Raw genomic sequence first — 17,216 nt, forward strand, 5'->3', positions numbered from 1 at the left:
GTGTGGTTGGAGGGTTTGGAGTGGCCGACTCTAAGTGCAGAGAACGACCAGTGGTTAGAAAAGAGTTTTGATCTGGAAGAGATAAAGGAAGCGGTCTTCTCAATGGATAGGACAAAAGCTTCGGGTCCAGATGGCTTCACAATGGCATTTTATCAGGATTGCTAGGATATCATGGTGAAGGATCTTGGATCAGTCTTTGAGGAGTTTCACAAAAGGGGAATAATTAATCCGGATTTGAACTCAACTTTCATTGCTTTGGTCCCAAAGAAGAAAGAGGCATCACAACCAAGGGATTTTATACCTATCAGGTTGTATAAAATAATTGCAAAAGTGTTGTCTCTCAGGATAAAGAAAGTCCTCCCACCATTATTGCACCCAACCAAGAAGCTTTTGTGGAGGGTAGATAGATCAATGATCAAATCCTCATTGCAAATGAGAGTTTGGAGAGATTTAGGAAATCTAAGAAGAAGAGAGTGGTCTGCAAATTGGATTTGGACAAGGCTTATGACCTAGCTTGAGAAGGGCAAATTTTGGACCCCTTCCACCTCAAGTACTTTCTCTTGTGCTTCGTTTTTTGAAACCTTAACTCAGCCTCCTATCTTTATTGGGTTGTCCCTTCCGATTAAAGAAATTTGGAGCAAGCTCATTCTTCCTCGGGTTAGTAGTTTTTGTTGGGAAATTTTTCTGGAAAGAATTAACACAAATGATTTACTTCAGAAAAAGAGACCCGATTCTTGTTTACTTCCTAATAGGTGTACTCTCTATAAAGCTTATGGGGAAACTGGTTACCACCTTATGGTGTCTTGCAAGGTTACTAAAATTGTATGTGAGTGGGCTCTCCCTCTTTGGGTGTTCTTGGAATTCCCCTAAGAGTGTCCAAAGTCTGTTCTCTCCTTTGTTTTTCAGATGGCCTAAGAAGAGAGGGAAGATTATGTGGAGGAGCATTAGGGCAGTTGTCTGTTGGTCCTTGTGGGAAGAAAGAAACTTACGAATTTTTTCAGACAAGGAAAGAACCCTAGAAGACCTATTAGACCTAATACTTTTAAGGGTTGCCCATTGGCTAAAATCTATGGAGTTGTTCTCAGATTTTCCTATGGCTGACTTGTTAAGAAATTGGAAAGAGATAGCTATCTCTGCCCTATGTAAGAGGACTCTTAGTCCCTCTTGGTCCCCTCCCTCTGGATTTATAAAACTGAATTTTGATGGTAGTAGTTTAAGGAATCCAGGGCCTTCTGGAATTGGGGGAGTATTCAGGAATGAGGAAGGGATTGTTACTGCCTTGTTCTAGGCCCTATTGGAGAAGGAAACTCTCTTAGGGCTGAGATCCTTGCAACTCTGGAAGGAATCCAAAGAGCAAGGGAACTAAATATCAGATGTTTGGTCCTGGAAGGTGACTCGAAGGTGGTGATTAGTTGGCTAAAGGAAGAGGACAATGGTTTATGGAGCTATAACAATGAAAGGAAAAAATTCATTTGGCTGTGTAGGGACATTGAGATACAATATAGCTGGGTGAAGAGGACTGCTAAGTCATTTGCAGATGGGCTGGCCAAGCAAGGGGTGAATAGGGAGTCTAGTCTATCCTTTGGGCTAATTTTTAATTTTCTTTCATTGTATTCTGTTGAAGGGGAATTAAGACATTTTACCTCCCCCTATTGTATCTAAAGTTTCACAAATCTTCACATCATTAATAAAGTTTTTTGTTACTAATCAAAAAATATATATATTACTTCTGACTCTGTTGGCTTGGCTTCTTACTCTGATCAGATGTTGATTTCTTATTCAATTCCTAAGCCCACTTAGGCTTGCCATGGAGTTCCTAACGTGTGTCTCTAGTGTGTTTGGACTTCTAACTGTGAGTGCACCAAAGCTTGTCTTTGTCATCCTCTCTTCCGTGAATTACCCTTCTTAAAAGAGCCTCCGAAATTTGAATTTGTACCTCCTCGGATTGCTAGTGCAACCGGCTCCCCCTCTGTACAATTCATCACACTTCTACTCTCTTTAGACTGAACTAAGGCATAAACTCCTGAACTGAAGGTAAGTTCTTACTTCCTAAGATTACCATTGTGGACCCATACGGATTCAACCCCAAAAGAAAAAAAAAAAAATACTCGTTGTCGGGAGACAAGTGATTTGTAGGCCTTTGCATCTTCATCACACTTCCAATTCACATTTTGATAATGATCTAGTTCCTTCCAAATTGATGTCAGATCTGAGTAGTACACCGAGAGACTCCTCTCCCCCTGCTTGCAAGTGGAGGATTCAGCTTGTAATTGATATATCTTTGCATGGTGCCTCTGCTCTGAATAGGTAGACTTCACTTGTTTCCATATTTCACAAGCTGTTTCAGCCCACATAAACATCTTCCTTACTTGTGGCAACATGAAAATCAGGAGCCATGACATCACCATACTATTTTCTTGGTCCCACCTGTTATGTTCAGCACTTCCAGTCTTTGGTTCCTTCACTTTACCATTAATATACCCTACTTTCCCCCTAGCAGTAATGTAAAGTTCAATTCCCCTAGACCATTCAAGGTAGTTTACTCCACCAAAGGGAATTACAGCCATGAGGAAACACATATCCAGCCCCCCACTACTTCCATTTTGACCTCCTGAAATCCCAAAAGTTACAAAATTCTCAGAGGACATGATACAAACACTTTCAGTTTCAACACACACCTTAAGATCACTCCTGACACCCAAAAAAGTCCTAAAAACACACTAGAGATGCAGTTCACATGCACACACTCCGGTCTGGACACAATTTGAACACAGACCAGCTCCAATTTTCCAAAAAAAAATATTTTTTAGGTTGATTTCAGCACTGCACAGGTTTAACAGTCACAGTCCAATTTTCCAAATCATCTAAACAGACCAACTACTAGGAGAGATCATAAAACAGTTGAGTCACACCAAAACAGGGTAAAAACAGGTCATTCGTGACCTACAAGTATCCCATTCTCAAGTACAGGATCACACGATCCACAAAAAAGAGGCCTGAACCTCACAATTCCTATGACAGCATTCAGCAGTTTTGTTTCATAGGGTTTTTTCTTGGTACACAACCAAGAGAAAAGGAAAAAGAAGTAAAACAAACTTGTACCAGTCGTAGGTCAACTTCTCGGGTCTCAGTTGAAGAATACAACGAGATAAAGAAGAAAGAACTTGTTCGATCTGCTCTCAGACCTAGTAGAACCGCTCTGATACCATATTAGCAGAAGAAAAGAGGAGAAATAAGGAAGAAGAGAAGAGAGAGAAGAGAGAAGAGAGAAGAGAGGAGAAAGGTTTGGAGAGTTCAAAATTAGTCTAGCAGTGCCAGCTTATATTATTATATATAGGGAGACCATAATTAAAAGGGAAAAGACCCTTATGCCCTTGTTGTAGTCAAAGTACATAAGCAATGACAAAAAAGCTATTTTAACCAGACCAAACAGACCCTATCTAAGCAGAATAAAAACATAAAATGTAAAGTAAACATTTCAACAGCGTTCTAGAGGCGTATGCCTCATACGCCTCATGCACACCTCATATAAAAAGGCTGAAAAAAAAAAAAGAAAAAAAGGAAAGGAAAGGAAAAGAAAAGTAAAGATAAGGGGAAAGAAAGTGGTCTGCCCCTAGCCCCTTTGGCTGGGGGGCTTCGCCCCCCCAGACCCCCCCGCTCCAACTCGCTTGCTTCACTCGCTCGCCTCCGTTTCAACAAGACCTCCCCTTTCAACTAGTGTTATGCATCTTTATTCTACTTAATAAAAAAGATTTTTATTAAAAATAAAGAAAGAAATGAGATCCCCCTTCCTCTTCCTTCTTCCTCTTGACCCCCCTCCTCTTAAGCCTCCTTGTGTTCGGGAGGCTTACGCCTCCTACATTCTAAACTATGCCTCACACTTCTAGGTATTGGAACGCCTCGCATCACGCCTCCGCATGTTAAAACATTGGTTTTCATTACTTAAAGCAATTTTTTTCTTATACTGGCATGCAAATCACAGATATCTTATACTGGCAAAAGAATCAACAAAAGCAGAAGTACGGGCATCAAGAGGCAAGGGAACAAGGTCAACAGGTGTACAAGGGGTAAAGCTATAGACAATCTCAAAAGGTGTTTTGCCAGTTGACCAATTGACTGAATTATTATAAGCAAATTCTGCAATGGGCAACATGGAGTCCCAACTACCCAAGTGCTTACCAACTAAACATCTAAGTAAATCTCCTAAACTTTGGTTAACAACCTTAGTTTGGCCATCAGTCTGTGGGTGAATAGCAGTAGAGAATTTCAACTTGGTACCCGAGAGTTTCCACAATGTTTTCCAAAAATAACTGACAAACCTATCCCTATCTGACACAATTGAAGTAGGCAAACCATGGAGCCTAACAACTTCCCTAAAAAACAGTTTGGCCACATGTTCAACATTGAGACACAACTCTAGCTACATCCCTCTTTAAAGATGGCCAATAAAATCTATCATCAACAAGAGCAATAGTTTTATCTCAACCAAAGTAACTAGCTATTCCTCCAACATGTAATTCCCAAATGAAAAGTCTTGCAATGAGGTACAGGGAACACACAATTTAGATCCCTCTACATAGGTAACCATCATGAATCACAAAATCCACATAATTGTGTTGATTATCACTCTACACATCAAGGAAAATGATACCAAAATTTGGGCAAGAAGGGTACTCATCCTTTAACTTTTCAAAACCTATCACATTAATGCTCATGATTGGAGAAATAAAAAAATTTCAAATCCTCTTCTTCGACTTGTCTTTTCTCTTCCTCTTGTCTTCCTCCTTTATTGTAATTTCTTGTAACAGGTGGTGCTGCAGCATTAAGTAATCTATTGCAAGCAATGTTTTAAAATGCGGAGGCATGACACAAGGCATTCCACTACCTGGAGGTGTGAGGTGTAGTTCAGAATGTAAGAGGTGTAAGCCTCCCAAACACAAGGAGGCATAAGCCTCCTTAAGAGGAGGGGGAGGGGGAAGAAGGATCTCATTTTTCTTCATTTTTAATAACAATCTTTCATATTAAGAAGAATAAAGATGCATAATAATCCCTTTCCTTTCTTTCTTGTTTTTCTATCTTTTTATACGAGGTGTGCCTGAGGCCTACGCTTCTAGCACCCCTCATGAAAATGGCATATGAGGTGTGCACCTCTTGCACCTGCGGCATACACCTCGGAGGTATCAATGCCTTGAGCATACGCCTCAAGGCGTTTAGGGGGCACCTCTCCTGGAGGCACACCTCTAGGTGTACACCCCCCACACCTTTAAAACACTGATTGCAATTTATAGGGCTAGAAAGGCTAGGGGCAGACCAAACAGGACATGGATTGAAGTGGTAAGAAATGATTTAAGCACTCACAGTTTAACAATGGATATGGCACTAAAAAGAACAGAATGGCAAAACAGGATTCATACAGCTGACTCCATATTGTTGGAAAAAGGCTTAGATGATCATGAGAAGAAAAGACACTTACAAATTATGAAATTAGTTACTATTACAATGTATAGATGGGCGGACATAGATGTGCATGAATATATGCTAATGAATACATATTTATGATGAATAAATTTAAAGAAAAATCGCTGGAAAAAATCAACAACAGAGGATGTTCCCAAGCATCCAAGTGGTTCTGTTAAATAAGTTAGTGAGCTCATTTCAATTCAACTAAGCCTCAATTGACTATGATTTAATTCTCATACTGATGATTTAGTCATTTAACTTAGATGGGAAATGATACCTTCGAGTAAAGAATATCATGTACCGAACAGTCATCTGATAAATTAAGAGGAATAAGATCTAACCTGAGGAATACCACTTCTGAGAGGCCCAAAGGATTTCCTCTGGGCTTGAACCAGTGCAAGGAGGAACCTATAAGTTCCAATGGCATCCATAGGCAGTGACTGAGATATTTTCAGTTGTGCTTTCATTCTGAGCAATGGTCCTTGCTCCCACTTTGCAGTCTCATCTAAGGCAGCATCGGTAACTACTTCAGCTTCAGAATACCGTTGTTGGGCAGACAAAACTAGAGCAAGCAATCTCCAACCTTTTAGTATGGACCCTCCAGTTGCATCAATAAATTGTTTTGCACAACGCAAGGCTGGATGGGAATTCCGGTGCTCTGCATATTGAAGCCCCAAGTCAAAAATTAAATCTGGGTTGTCACATTCAAAAGCAATTGCCGCATCTAATGATTTTAAAGCTTCAGACTGTAGATGAGACCTCTCAAAGTCTGATGAAGCAACCTTAGCTTGCTTTCCCAAACAACGACCCAACATGTGAAGACCTACACCCTTCAAATGTTCATTCACACCTTGAGCATTTGCAATTGCTCTCTGTGCATAACCTACACCCTCTAAAGCAAGGAGAGAGTCTTCACTGCATATCCTTGCAGCCAATAGCAGTGCCAGGAGATCATCTGGTTTTTCATGATTGTGTAAGGACTTCCTCAAAAGATTCAAGGCAGATTCATTTTGTCCTGCTCCACTGTAGCAAAGAGCCAAAGTGTTCCATCGATCACAACGATGAAATATTCCAGGTAAGATTTCTTCTATTTGCCTTGCCAATATGGAAGTTTGACCACAAAGAGATAGTGCAAATGTAAAATGCTCCATTACTGAAGGATCCCATATGGTCTTACCAAGGTAAAACTTTCTTAAAAGAATCATCAACAAGAGAATTGCCTCTTCTAGATTGTTTCTTGGAACATATGAGCCATCAATCTGGACTGCTAAACTAGGTGGACCAGCTTCAACACCACTGTACAGCAAAAAGATGGCAAAGTTCTTTTGAATCCTTGCACAGCACTCATTGTCAAGGTTCCACTGACTCAGGAGGGCACGTCTGTAAGCAGACATTGCTTCCTGATAATGGCCAGCTTGCTTCCAAAGCTCAGGAAGGAGCTCTACAGCCTTACTAACGGTCTCTTGCAATTTATTGTCCACCAACACATCAGGAATGCCATGTTGGAATATCCGTTCCACAGCATCAAGGACACTTCTACATTCCTGTGCAGCCTCTGCAACAACAACAAAGAACTGGGTTAAGTACATTAAACAATTTGAACCACAGATGAAAAAGAACATGATGAATCTGTAATTGATTAACATTCAATACCAGTTGCTCTCCCAAGCATCTGAAGAGATTTGGCTTTCAGGTATATAGCTTCAAGCACCAAGCTAGCTGCATGCTGAGAAGCAATGTTCAATGACTCAGTGCGGGAGCGGTTCCTCCTAGAAGGTGGTTTCTCAGTAAGAGAAGGTTGCAACCGTTGAATAGCTGCCTGAAGATCAATCCCATCAAAAACTCGAAGGGCACCTTCCACATTGCCTCTTTGGTACTCTAACCTTCCAAGAAGGGCTCTAGCTTCCTGAAAATTTAATACAGGCACCCATCATATTTAAAATGTGCCTCTTTTATTTATGGTGGCAAAATATGGGTTAATGCTATTTCCTCTGTCATGTACTACACAAAAAGGTAGACTAGTAGATTGTAACTACAGTAATGAAATAGAAGAACTAGCATTCATAAAGTGCATCTAAATTAGGAATCTACTCATGAAAAAAAAAATTACAAAACTTAAACCTTTTTCATAGGCAATTCTTATTCTTTTTCTTTTTTTATTTGATTGGTATTTTTTCTTTGATGGTACATCTACAGCATCCATTAGAAAAAAAGTGATCTCTTGTAAGTTGAAGGGGCTAAAAGGGCTAGGGGCAGACCAAAAAGCGGATTGGTTGAAGTAGTAAGAAATGATTTAAGTGCTCATATTTAACAATGGATATGGCTCTAAACAGAACAGAATGCAAAACAGGATTCATGGAGCCAACCCAATATAGTTGGGACAAGGCTTAGATGGTGATTATAATGATGATTTTCCCATTTTGGTTGATAAAATATCTACTACCAAAGAAACTTGATGATACTCAGTAACGTCTAAAGAAACAATCAGGATTAAGGGAGAAAAAGAAACACAAAGTTCAAGAATTGACTTTCTGTTTAGTCTTATGATGCTCAGAAGTTCAAAATAGAAATAATTTACTCTTCCCTCTCTCACCCCTTCCCCTCTCAGTTTCCAATGTCTCTCTTCTCTCTCTAACTCCAACTCCTACTTGTGTTGTTATGGTGCACACTAGCTCCACCTTAAAAGGAAGAAAGTCAGTTTCCATAGTACCTCTACATTTATCATTATTCAGTGCATGAGTTTGACTGGAAGTAGCTATAAATGATGTAATTAAAAGGAGTTGCAGCAGAAGGTATTATTGACATTTAAGTTTAAGTTAAAAATAATATTTTGAGTAAAAAAGAATTGATTGGAGTTAAAGCATAGAAATTTTCTTTTACTAGGTGTGTTGGACCTAGGTCCAAAAGGATATGCAAATTTACTATCCAAGAAACCATTAAAATTAAGAAAAATCAACCAAGAAAAGTAAAAGCTGAGTGATGCTTCATTGACTTGAAATTTGAGTTGCTAGAACCTTTCACAGATGAAGCATCAATCAAAAGTAAACAAATGCAACTAAGACCCATGGTTTATAGTTTCCCCAAAACATGGCAAAATTTCCCAATTTCCTAAGGGTTGAAACGAAATAATTCTATAATTAAAATTTTCCAAATATCTCTTCACATTTCCTTGATATTTGAAATATTATCCCTTTTTATCAATAACTGAATGGATTTCATTAAGAAATAATTAAGCAAATACGAGGAGAGGGGAGATAAACTCTCTTAGCTCCCACCCCCAAAAATGAAACCATTACAACATAGCCCAGAATAAATCATTTCTTCCCACCCCTTACCTAGCCAAAGCATCCGCCAAGCCATTAGCATCTCTCTTAATCTAGTTAACCAGAATTTCCATTCCTTGAGCCATATCTCTGAACTTCCTTTTCTTCATTTATATATTCCCACCAGTCCATCTCCTCCTTTTGGAGCCAAGTAGGGGTAGCAGCAAGGGGCTCACTTTACTTGAAACAGAAAGAAAATAAAAACTCACTATGTAGACACTTTTTGTGCATTTCTTGTTTGGAATAAATGCAAATCAGTTATTTGATAAAAAAAAAAAAAAAAAAACACAAAGTGACAGAGGGGAAGCGGCCGAGATGTGCTGTGGGACGTTGTGGGGGGCAGGGGGCTGATTTGAACTCCACAAAGGGGGCCAAAATTGGGTTGCTTCCGGGTGCTGGGGGATGTCATCGTCGTCAATATGATACAAAGCTAATGTATTTGAAATGTTGAGCTTTGTATAGAGGTGTTGGGGGATGTCGCCGTCCTCGATACGATAAAGAGTTTAGAAAGAGGAGGATGATGATGTCGCCGTCATCGGTTTTCGTCGATGTGAAGAAAGTAGGGAAGATGGACGGGAGGATGCAGGTGCTCTCAGCAAGTTTGGTTGGTAGGTTCATGGGTGTCGACCTGGAGGCAGAAAAAGTCTAAGTATGGGCTTTGTTAGAGTGGAGTAGGGAAAGGGTGTTGGGTGTAAGAAAGTTGAATGGTGGACTTTTTCTTTTCATGTTTCACAGCAGAGAAGCGGCCGAGAAGATTTTATCTGTGGAGTCAAAGTGTCAGAAAGGGAGTTTGATCTGTGACTAGGCTGGTGGTACCCTACAACAAGAGAAGTTTCAAATACCAGATGAAAGACAGCGGTGTGGCTGGATGTGGTGGGAATACCTCTTCATGGCTAGAGTATCCTTACATTTGAAGCAATCGACAATCTCTACGGAAAGTTCATGAAATTTGACAACAGGAACAGAAGACGGGACAAGCTCAACATGGCCAAATTGCTGGTGGAGGTCAAGGATATCTCCAACATCCCACTCAAGCTGGTTATGAACTTTGTAGGTGAAGATTATCACCTGAGAACTATGGTAGAAGGAGAGGACCGGACTTTCCTAAGAAATTTGAATACTAACGCAATTAACGAAGAAATCCCAATGCCGTAGGAGGGAGAAAACAACCAAAAGCAGTGAAGCCTAGGAGCATTTCACAACAAGAAGAAGGGAACAGCAAAGTGGAAGGGGGGGAAGGGGGAGAGAGGATGCAAGGAAGACTATGGATGACTCAAGGAAAGAGAGTCTAGAAGGAGAGCAAGAAAAGTGAACATTAACAAATTGGTGGACAGGGAGGTTAGATTAGGTAAATCCCTTGGTCTATTCTTCTAGGGAGGGGAAGGCTTCGCTAAATTAGCATTTGAGAAGTTTGAAAAAAAGGAAGAAAAAGGAGGAACAAAGAAGGAAAGAAGCGGTAAAACAAAACATAGCCTGGTACGAAGATGGAGGAGAAGAGGAGTGCTTAGAAGACAATATCTAAGGTGAGGGGGGGGCAAGCAGGAGGGTGGTTGGAAATGAAGCTTTTAAGCTGGAACGTAAGGGGGATGAAGAAAGGGAGAAGAAGGGCTCAAGTAAGAAATATGATAAGAACACATAAACCAGATGTAGTCATTCTACAGGAAACAAAACTAGAAGGTTTCAATTTAACTCTAAATAAAGAAATCTGGGGGTGGGAGGACAGGGAGTGGGTAAAACTAACACATCTGACCTTTCAAGGGGCTTGGTTATCTTGTGGGATCATGGGACCAAGGAGTGTTAAGGAAGATTGGGGAGAAGTTTAGGAAATATTCAGTTTTAGTTTGTCTACAAGAAACCAATGGAAATTGGAGGTGGGGACTCACAAATGTTTATGGGCCAAATGAGGAGGGAGAGAGATTGGAGTTCTGGGAGGAGTTAGGGGAGCTAAGACAAAAATGGGAGAGTCCTTGGTGGGTGGGGTGGGGAGACTTTAACATTGTAAGAAGGAGATTTGAAATGAAGGGGAGTCGGAGGGGAGGATAAGTGTTGGGATGAGGAGGTTTGATGAGTTCATCTGTAATAGTGAACTTACCGACCCACCTCTAAATGGTGGGAGATTTATCTGGTCTATCGGTCAATGTCCAGCAATTCTTCGAAAGCTAGATAGGTTCTTGTTCTCAGGAGATTGGGTGGAGCATTGGGGAGAAGTGGTCCAAGAACCTCTGGTTCAGCAATTGTTTGATCATAAACCTATCATGCTAAGGAACTTTGTATCAGTTTCCAGGTGCAAACCTTTCAAATTTGAAAATACATGGCTGCAGCAACCAAACTTTGTGGAGTGGGTAGAGGGGAAGTGGAGAGGTGCGCAGAGGGCAAGCTCAGCAGGGCAGACAGTCTTGGATAAATTACAGTTAATTAAGGAGGAGTTGAAGGGGAGAAGGAAGGAAGTGGCTGAGGAAGCGGAGAACAGAAAGAAGTGTTGGAGAAATTGTCAAAGTTCGACAGGTTATTAGAAGACGAGGGCAGCAGGAGAGAAGTTCAGGTGGAAAGGGAAGTTTTGAAGAAAGAGTTAGAAAGTTTAATCCTAAGGGAAGAAATTAGATGGAGACAAAAATCCAGGGTTATTTGGCTAAAAAGAGATAAAAATCTTTCCTTTTTCCATGCTTTTGCAAGCAGTAGAAGGATAAATCTGATAACAAGGATCCAAGTGGGCGAGGAATAGGTGGAAACATGGGGAGAGATTCAAGAGAGGGTGGTGGACTTTTACAAGAGGCTGTATTCAGGTAGACAATGGAGCTGGGTGTCATTGAGGGGCTTAGCTCCCAATCAACTGAGTGAGGCTTCAGCAAGGTGGTTAGAAAGGAGGTTTGAAAAAGAGGAAGTTAGGGAAGCTTTGAAGAAAAGAGGCTTCTTCCTTCCAAGTTTCTCCTATTTGTGCAAAATGGATGAGGAGACAGTGCTTGACCTGTTCTATTCGTGCAAAGTGGCAAATTTCACCTGGAACTTCTTCTCCTGCTGAGATTTTCTCTAGATGGCCGAAAATTAGTGGTAGCAAGAAAGCCAGAATTATGTGGAGCTGTACTCCTTTTGCAATTTGCTGGTCACTGTGGGCTGAAAGGAATAGAAGAGTATTTGAAAACAAAGCAAAAAGCCTGGAACTAATAGTTTCTGCTGTGGGTTCATTGGTTTCAGACTGGGTGCTGGTTCTGCTAGAGTTTGATCAAGCCAGAAGGGAGGATTTGATAGAGAATTTTTAGGGTATTTTGGAATTACAACCTTGTAATGAAGAAACTTTTCAGATTGTCTAGATGTACTTCAAGCTGGGTTGTCCCCTTGACATCCAATGACTTGTAAATCTTTTTCTTTTTTAATAAAATTTTTTCTTCTATCCTTCAAAAAATAAAACACACACACACACACACTACATTGCTGAACAACCATCATTTGGAATCCAAGAGATCTTGGCTCCCTGGATAGCAACAAGATCAAATTGAACTTTGATGGGAACTCTTTTCATAACCCAGGATTACCAGAAATAGAGAGAATGTTCAGAGATGCAAATGGTATCTTTTTTTTATTTTTTTGAAAGGTAAAATGATGTATTATATTACTGAAAAGGAGTGGCAGAGTTATCAGTAGAATTACAATGTATGAATTATGAACTACAACATGTTAACCATGGAAATCACTGTAGTTTATATGAATCATGAACTGACATAAGAGGCAATTTTAATAGTCCAAGAATTATCTCTTCATATGTACTATTCAATATTCCTAATTTGTTCCAAAATGTAACCAAGCAAAGCATCAAGTGCAACCAATCAAATCCTAATAGGTTTTTTGACTAAAGAGTCCATACAGTATACATATGGGATTTTTTGCTTGATAATTCATCCCTTCAAGAGATAAAGCAAAGCCAGGAAATGTCAAATTCATAATTTTTTAATCTACTTTTTGTGTAAATATTTGTTGAATCTCTTGAAGATTCAACAAATAGTTTATCACCATTTTAGCAGTATTTCATCATCTTAGAGGGAATGTTCAGAGATGCAAATGGTACCATTTTAGCAATATTTTATTTTTTTATTTATTTTTTATTTTTGAAATGTCAAATTTATAATTTTTTAATCTACTTTTTGTGTAAATATTTGTTGAATCTCTTGAAAATTCAACAAATATTTTCACCATTTTAGCAGAAATTAATGAATTTCTAACGACAACTTATTGCTGGACTCTTCTTTATCAGTAAAGGGAGACTTATTAATTGAAAAACTGATATGCAAACAACAAGCTTTCCTACCAAACAAAGGACAGTGCTGACTGCAAGAAACAAGGGAAAACAGGCTATAGTTCAAAACATACAAACAAAGTGCAATGGCCAACTAGGGAGGGAAGATCTCTAACAAAACTTAACCCTTCCAACACCTTCTCTCATGAAAGACCTGGCAAAAGAACTGCCTGATCTTGGCACCCATGTGGACGTGATTTTCACTCTGGATGCTAAAGATCCAGATCGCCCTCTCTCACCCAACCTTCAACAACTTGACGGTTACCCTGAACCACCATAAAAATCAAAGTCAAGGGAAACATCATATTGGAGACCCTTGAGCAAGGTAAGAACATAAACTCAAAATACCACAATAAACTCCCCCTGAAGTTAATATCCATTACTTTACATCACTTCTGAACCATGAATGCCATGCATGCACAAACTTTGACTTATTGGTCAAACATGTTTTCTTTTTTTTTTTTTTTGAGCAAAACTAACTGAGAATTTATTCAGTAATACATGAGAAGATGCACAAGAGCCAGGAGAAGGCAGAGAGAAAATTACACAGGCAAAGTTCTATCACTAAACATATTCTTGGCATCCTAATTGCACATGTATTTCTCTTTCCTCAAGAACACTATTACCAACTAACTACAAGTGAAGTTGATTTTTATGCAAACTTGACATTTGGTCCTACTAAAAATATGACAAAAAAACAGACACATAGGGGCATTTAATTCATTTCTCAAAAGGAGGGTATGAAAATACCTGGTTCATAAATTTATCTTTTGGTGCTAACCAACAATCATGCCAATCAAAAAATATATATATGTAACCAACAATTATAAATTCAAGTATATCAATCTTCAGCAGTTTGCCTTTTACAACTACAAATATCACCACATTCTAATTTCCTTTTGTGCAATCTTAGGACCAACTGTATCTTCCTTCAACATTTTCACAACTATACTCTTACAAATCCAGCCTTTCATATTTCTTACAATGAGTGTGCACAAATTAGCCATCATTGTCAATAGGAGGTTGCAATGCAACTTAGTAGGTAGATTTTATCCATGCAGCTGCTCATTGATAGCTTCACAAAGGAAGAACCACTAAACAAAGTCATGATAGATTAGAAATAGTTTCTAGTGGCAAGAGGGAATTTTGAGGGATAACATTTGGAGAGCTCTTTTCTTCTGAACAGGCTGTAATAAATGCTAAACATGATAATACAAATATTTAGAAAATTTTATAAATGATATAGGCATATACATATATACATAAACATGCAAAACCACGCTCTGTGGTGATAAAATGAGCTAGCATGGTAAGAAAAATTTTAGCTGGTGGCCTAGCTTAAATAAACTTTCTAAAATCCATAGAAGAAAAAAAAGAAGTTACTGACAGGAATTTAGAAACAATACAATGAATAAACAAAAAATCTACAATTAACCTTATTTTCATTTGATAGGGAACAAGCTCACCTCAAAATTAAGTGACAAACCCTCCCGGAGTGAAGATTCTGCTTCCTGAATATTACCCTCATCTAGTTTTGCTTCAACCTCAGAAGTTTTCATCGAAAGTCCATTTGCACAGACTTCCTGAACCGCCATATCATCATTAAGCTCACTAAATTCTCCAGATTGATTATCTAGCATTTTGAACTTCAGCTTTCTTCATTAATTGAACTAAAAAAAGCTGACATGACAATGTCATAGGGCTCTCCACCTTTTTGCTCCTCAAAGGTCTCATACATTATAACCTTAATGCTACATCCTGTCAAAGATCAATCAAAACACATAATTGTAGCCCATCAATTTATTAAAGAAGCTAATCAGAAAAATATATATTGCTCACATGTAAACCCCACCATAAAGAAAGATGCAAGCAAGGATTAAAATGGAAAAATGAGAACCATTTGACTACACCTAATTCAATAAGGAAATCATTGTGCTTGTATAAAGCAGAAAAGAGTTAAAAGAAGCTGAGACTTAATAACAATTAATATATAGAGCCATCAAGAGAAAAGGTTGTTATCATCCATTAAAATGCAAGAAATCATCATCATCCATGCCTTATCCCAACTATATGGGGTTGGCTACATGTATTCTGTTTCGCCAATCCAAGTTGTTCAAATAAAATCTTGTAAAGATTCACTGAAATGACACTAAAAGCAAAATATATCCATTATTCCAATCAAATCCGGAAAGCAATAATCAAGTGAAACGAGTGAAATTAAACCAGGAAAATAAATGGTATTATATGTTCACAAGGATTTTTTTTTTTTTTTGATAAATCGTTCATAAGGATTTTTTTATTATCTATTTCTTTATTTTTCCTGTAAGGAAGAAAGAATATCACATACTGGGGTGGAATTCTCATGTAGGGTTTGGGCAACAAAATGCAAAACATTTGGCTATTATGAAATGTAAGAAAAGAAAAGCAAGTGAAGTGAATTTGAGTTTCTCTTTGATCTTTCATTGTTCCTTTTGCACTGTGAAATACGGTAAGAAAATTCCACAGTTTTCCCCATTCCCATTCAAACAAATGAAGTGAATATTGAGTTTTCCTTTGATTTTTCAGTTGTTTCATTGGCACTGAGAAATTTTGATGAGAAAGTATTACAGTTTCCAATGTTCTTTGGAAATTAAGAAAATAACATGTTTACAATCATCTAGTGTACAATGTGCTATCTTTTCAATTTTTTGTTAAATAGTTTTGGTGAGTATCTATCATATCCCATGGGAAAGTTGTTGTTGAAGAAAGTAGGACATATTCTGAACTTGTGAAGGTTTTGAGTGTTCACTATTGAGACAACTTTACTTTCTATACAATTAGGTAAAAAAACTGTCTTGAACTTGAACATTCTATAAGCACAAGGAGCATATCACCCTGATCATACAAAATATGATCTGCTCTTCAATACAGAACTCAGATTCCAAGACGTTACACATCTCCTTTTTTCACTCCAAATAAGTTCCCCATTTTAAATTTCCGAGAATACCAATGGAGTAAATACTTCAAGTTGAGCTGAATTTAGTCAATACAGTGAAAGCGGCTCAAATTTAACATTAGCAAAGGACTCTAGTCAACGAGTTAAACATATTAAAACATTGATCTCATTTGCATTACCTAGAAAAGGATCAAAAAGAAACAGCAATAAAATAAATTCCAGCACGCAAAATCAACCAAGGCAATCAAATTGAAAAAAAAAAAAAAAATCAACCAACCAACCAAAAAACAAACAAAAAGAATTAAAATATATATATTAGAATTACGATAAGAGTTAAAGAAAATTCAAACAAACAAAGTGCATTCAGTAAGAAGTAAGGATCTGAGTGTAGAATCCTAGAAAAGGACAGAACCAGAAAAATAGAACAGGACAAAGGCGGCAGCATTATCAAGTTAGTCCAAAACCAACGTCTAGGGTTGAACTCTCAACCCACAACGCCCGATCAGTCGATCAAAAAACCTGGGGTTTCCCAAATCGTTCAACCTCTAAACCCAAGAAGCCGGATCTACCCAGTTCACCATCTACATTCTCCAGAGAGTGAAAGAGAGAGGTACCCGGACTAGTGGACAAATCGCAGCAGTAGTAGTAGTTGAAGTTGCAGACGAAGGATCATAGAAGGTGAGGTTCTTCCTTACGTAAGAGGAATGGCAGATCAAGAGAAGAGAGAGACTGAGAGAGACTGTGTGTGTGTGAGAGAGAGAGAGAGAGAGAGAGAGAGAGAGAGAGAGAGAATCCAAGAAAATGAAGAGCGAAAACGGCCGTTAGCTGATCATTTAATGCGATTCACGTTCCGTATTACCAAGTTTGGTCACCGTTTAATTAATGCCTCGACATCGACGTCCACGACGCCACCCCGGCCACGGACACTTGGGCCGTCGCCCGCACGGCCCTTCTTTCTACCTTTATTTATGCTAATTTAACAGCAGGCGTCAGTACAATAGTCGATTAAATTTTTGAATGATGATCTGAGCGCGAGGCTAAATGGAACTTACACGTGGCAACAAAATTATCTTAACCAGGCAAAAAAACCAACCGAGGACTGGCTTGTTAGTGTGTTAACTGGTTCGTTCAATTCCCGCAACCACCACTTTTGGAAAAAAAAAATGTAAGGCAGCAAATGATATCGGATTGTCCAAATTCGAATTGAAAT

At 38.7% G+C, this 17,216-nt stretch overlaps 1 protein-coding gene across 4 annotated transcripts in view; it reads right to left on the reverse strand.

Moving 5' to 3' along the window:
* LOC104588477 (protein NPG1-like) overlaps positions 1-16,808 on the reverse strand; it is a 36,873-nt gene extending 20,065 nt beyond the window's left edge. The window contains exons 1-4 of one of the 4 annotated variants that reach the window (XR_733802.3): positions 16,621-16,808; positions 14,538-14,829; positions 7,114-7,366; positions 5,802-7,015 (exon numbers count right to left, since the gene is read on the reverse strand). Coding sequence is in view for 3 of the 4 variants with exons in the window: in XM_010246417.3 (XP_010244719.1) it covers positions 5,802-7,015; positions 7,114-7,366; positions 14,538-14,711 (1,641 nt within the window). In the remaining variant the exon portion in view is untranslated. The other 3 variants (XM_010246417.3, XM_088900969.1, XM_010246418.3) reach the window with 3 other exon arrangements.
* Positions 16,809-17,216: the final 408 nt, after the last annotated feature.

This window comes from Nelumbo nucifera, chromosome 3 (assembly GCF_055504915.1).
Source record: "Nelumbo nucifera cultivar China Antique chromosome 3, China Antique-T2T, whole genome shotgun sequence".
Taxonomy (NCBI): Eukaryota; Viridiplantae; Streptophyta; class Magnoliopsida; order Proteales; family Nelumbonaceae; genus Nelumbo; species Nelumbo nucifera.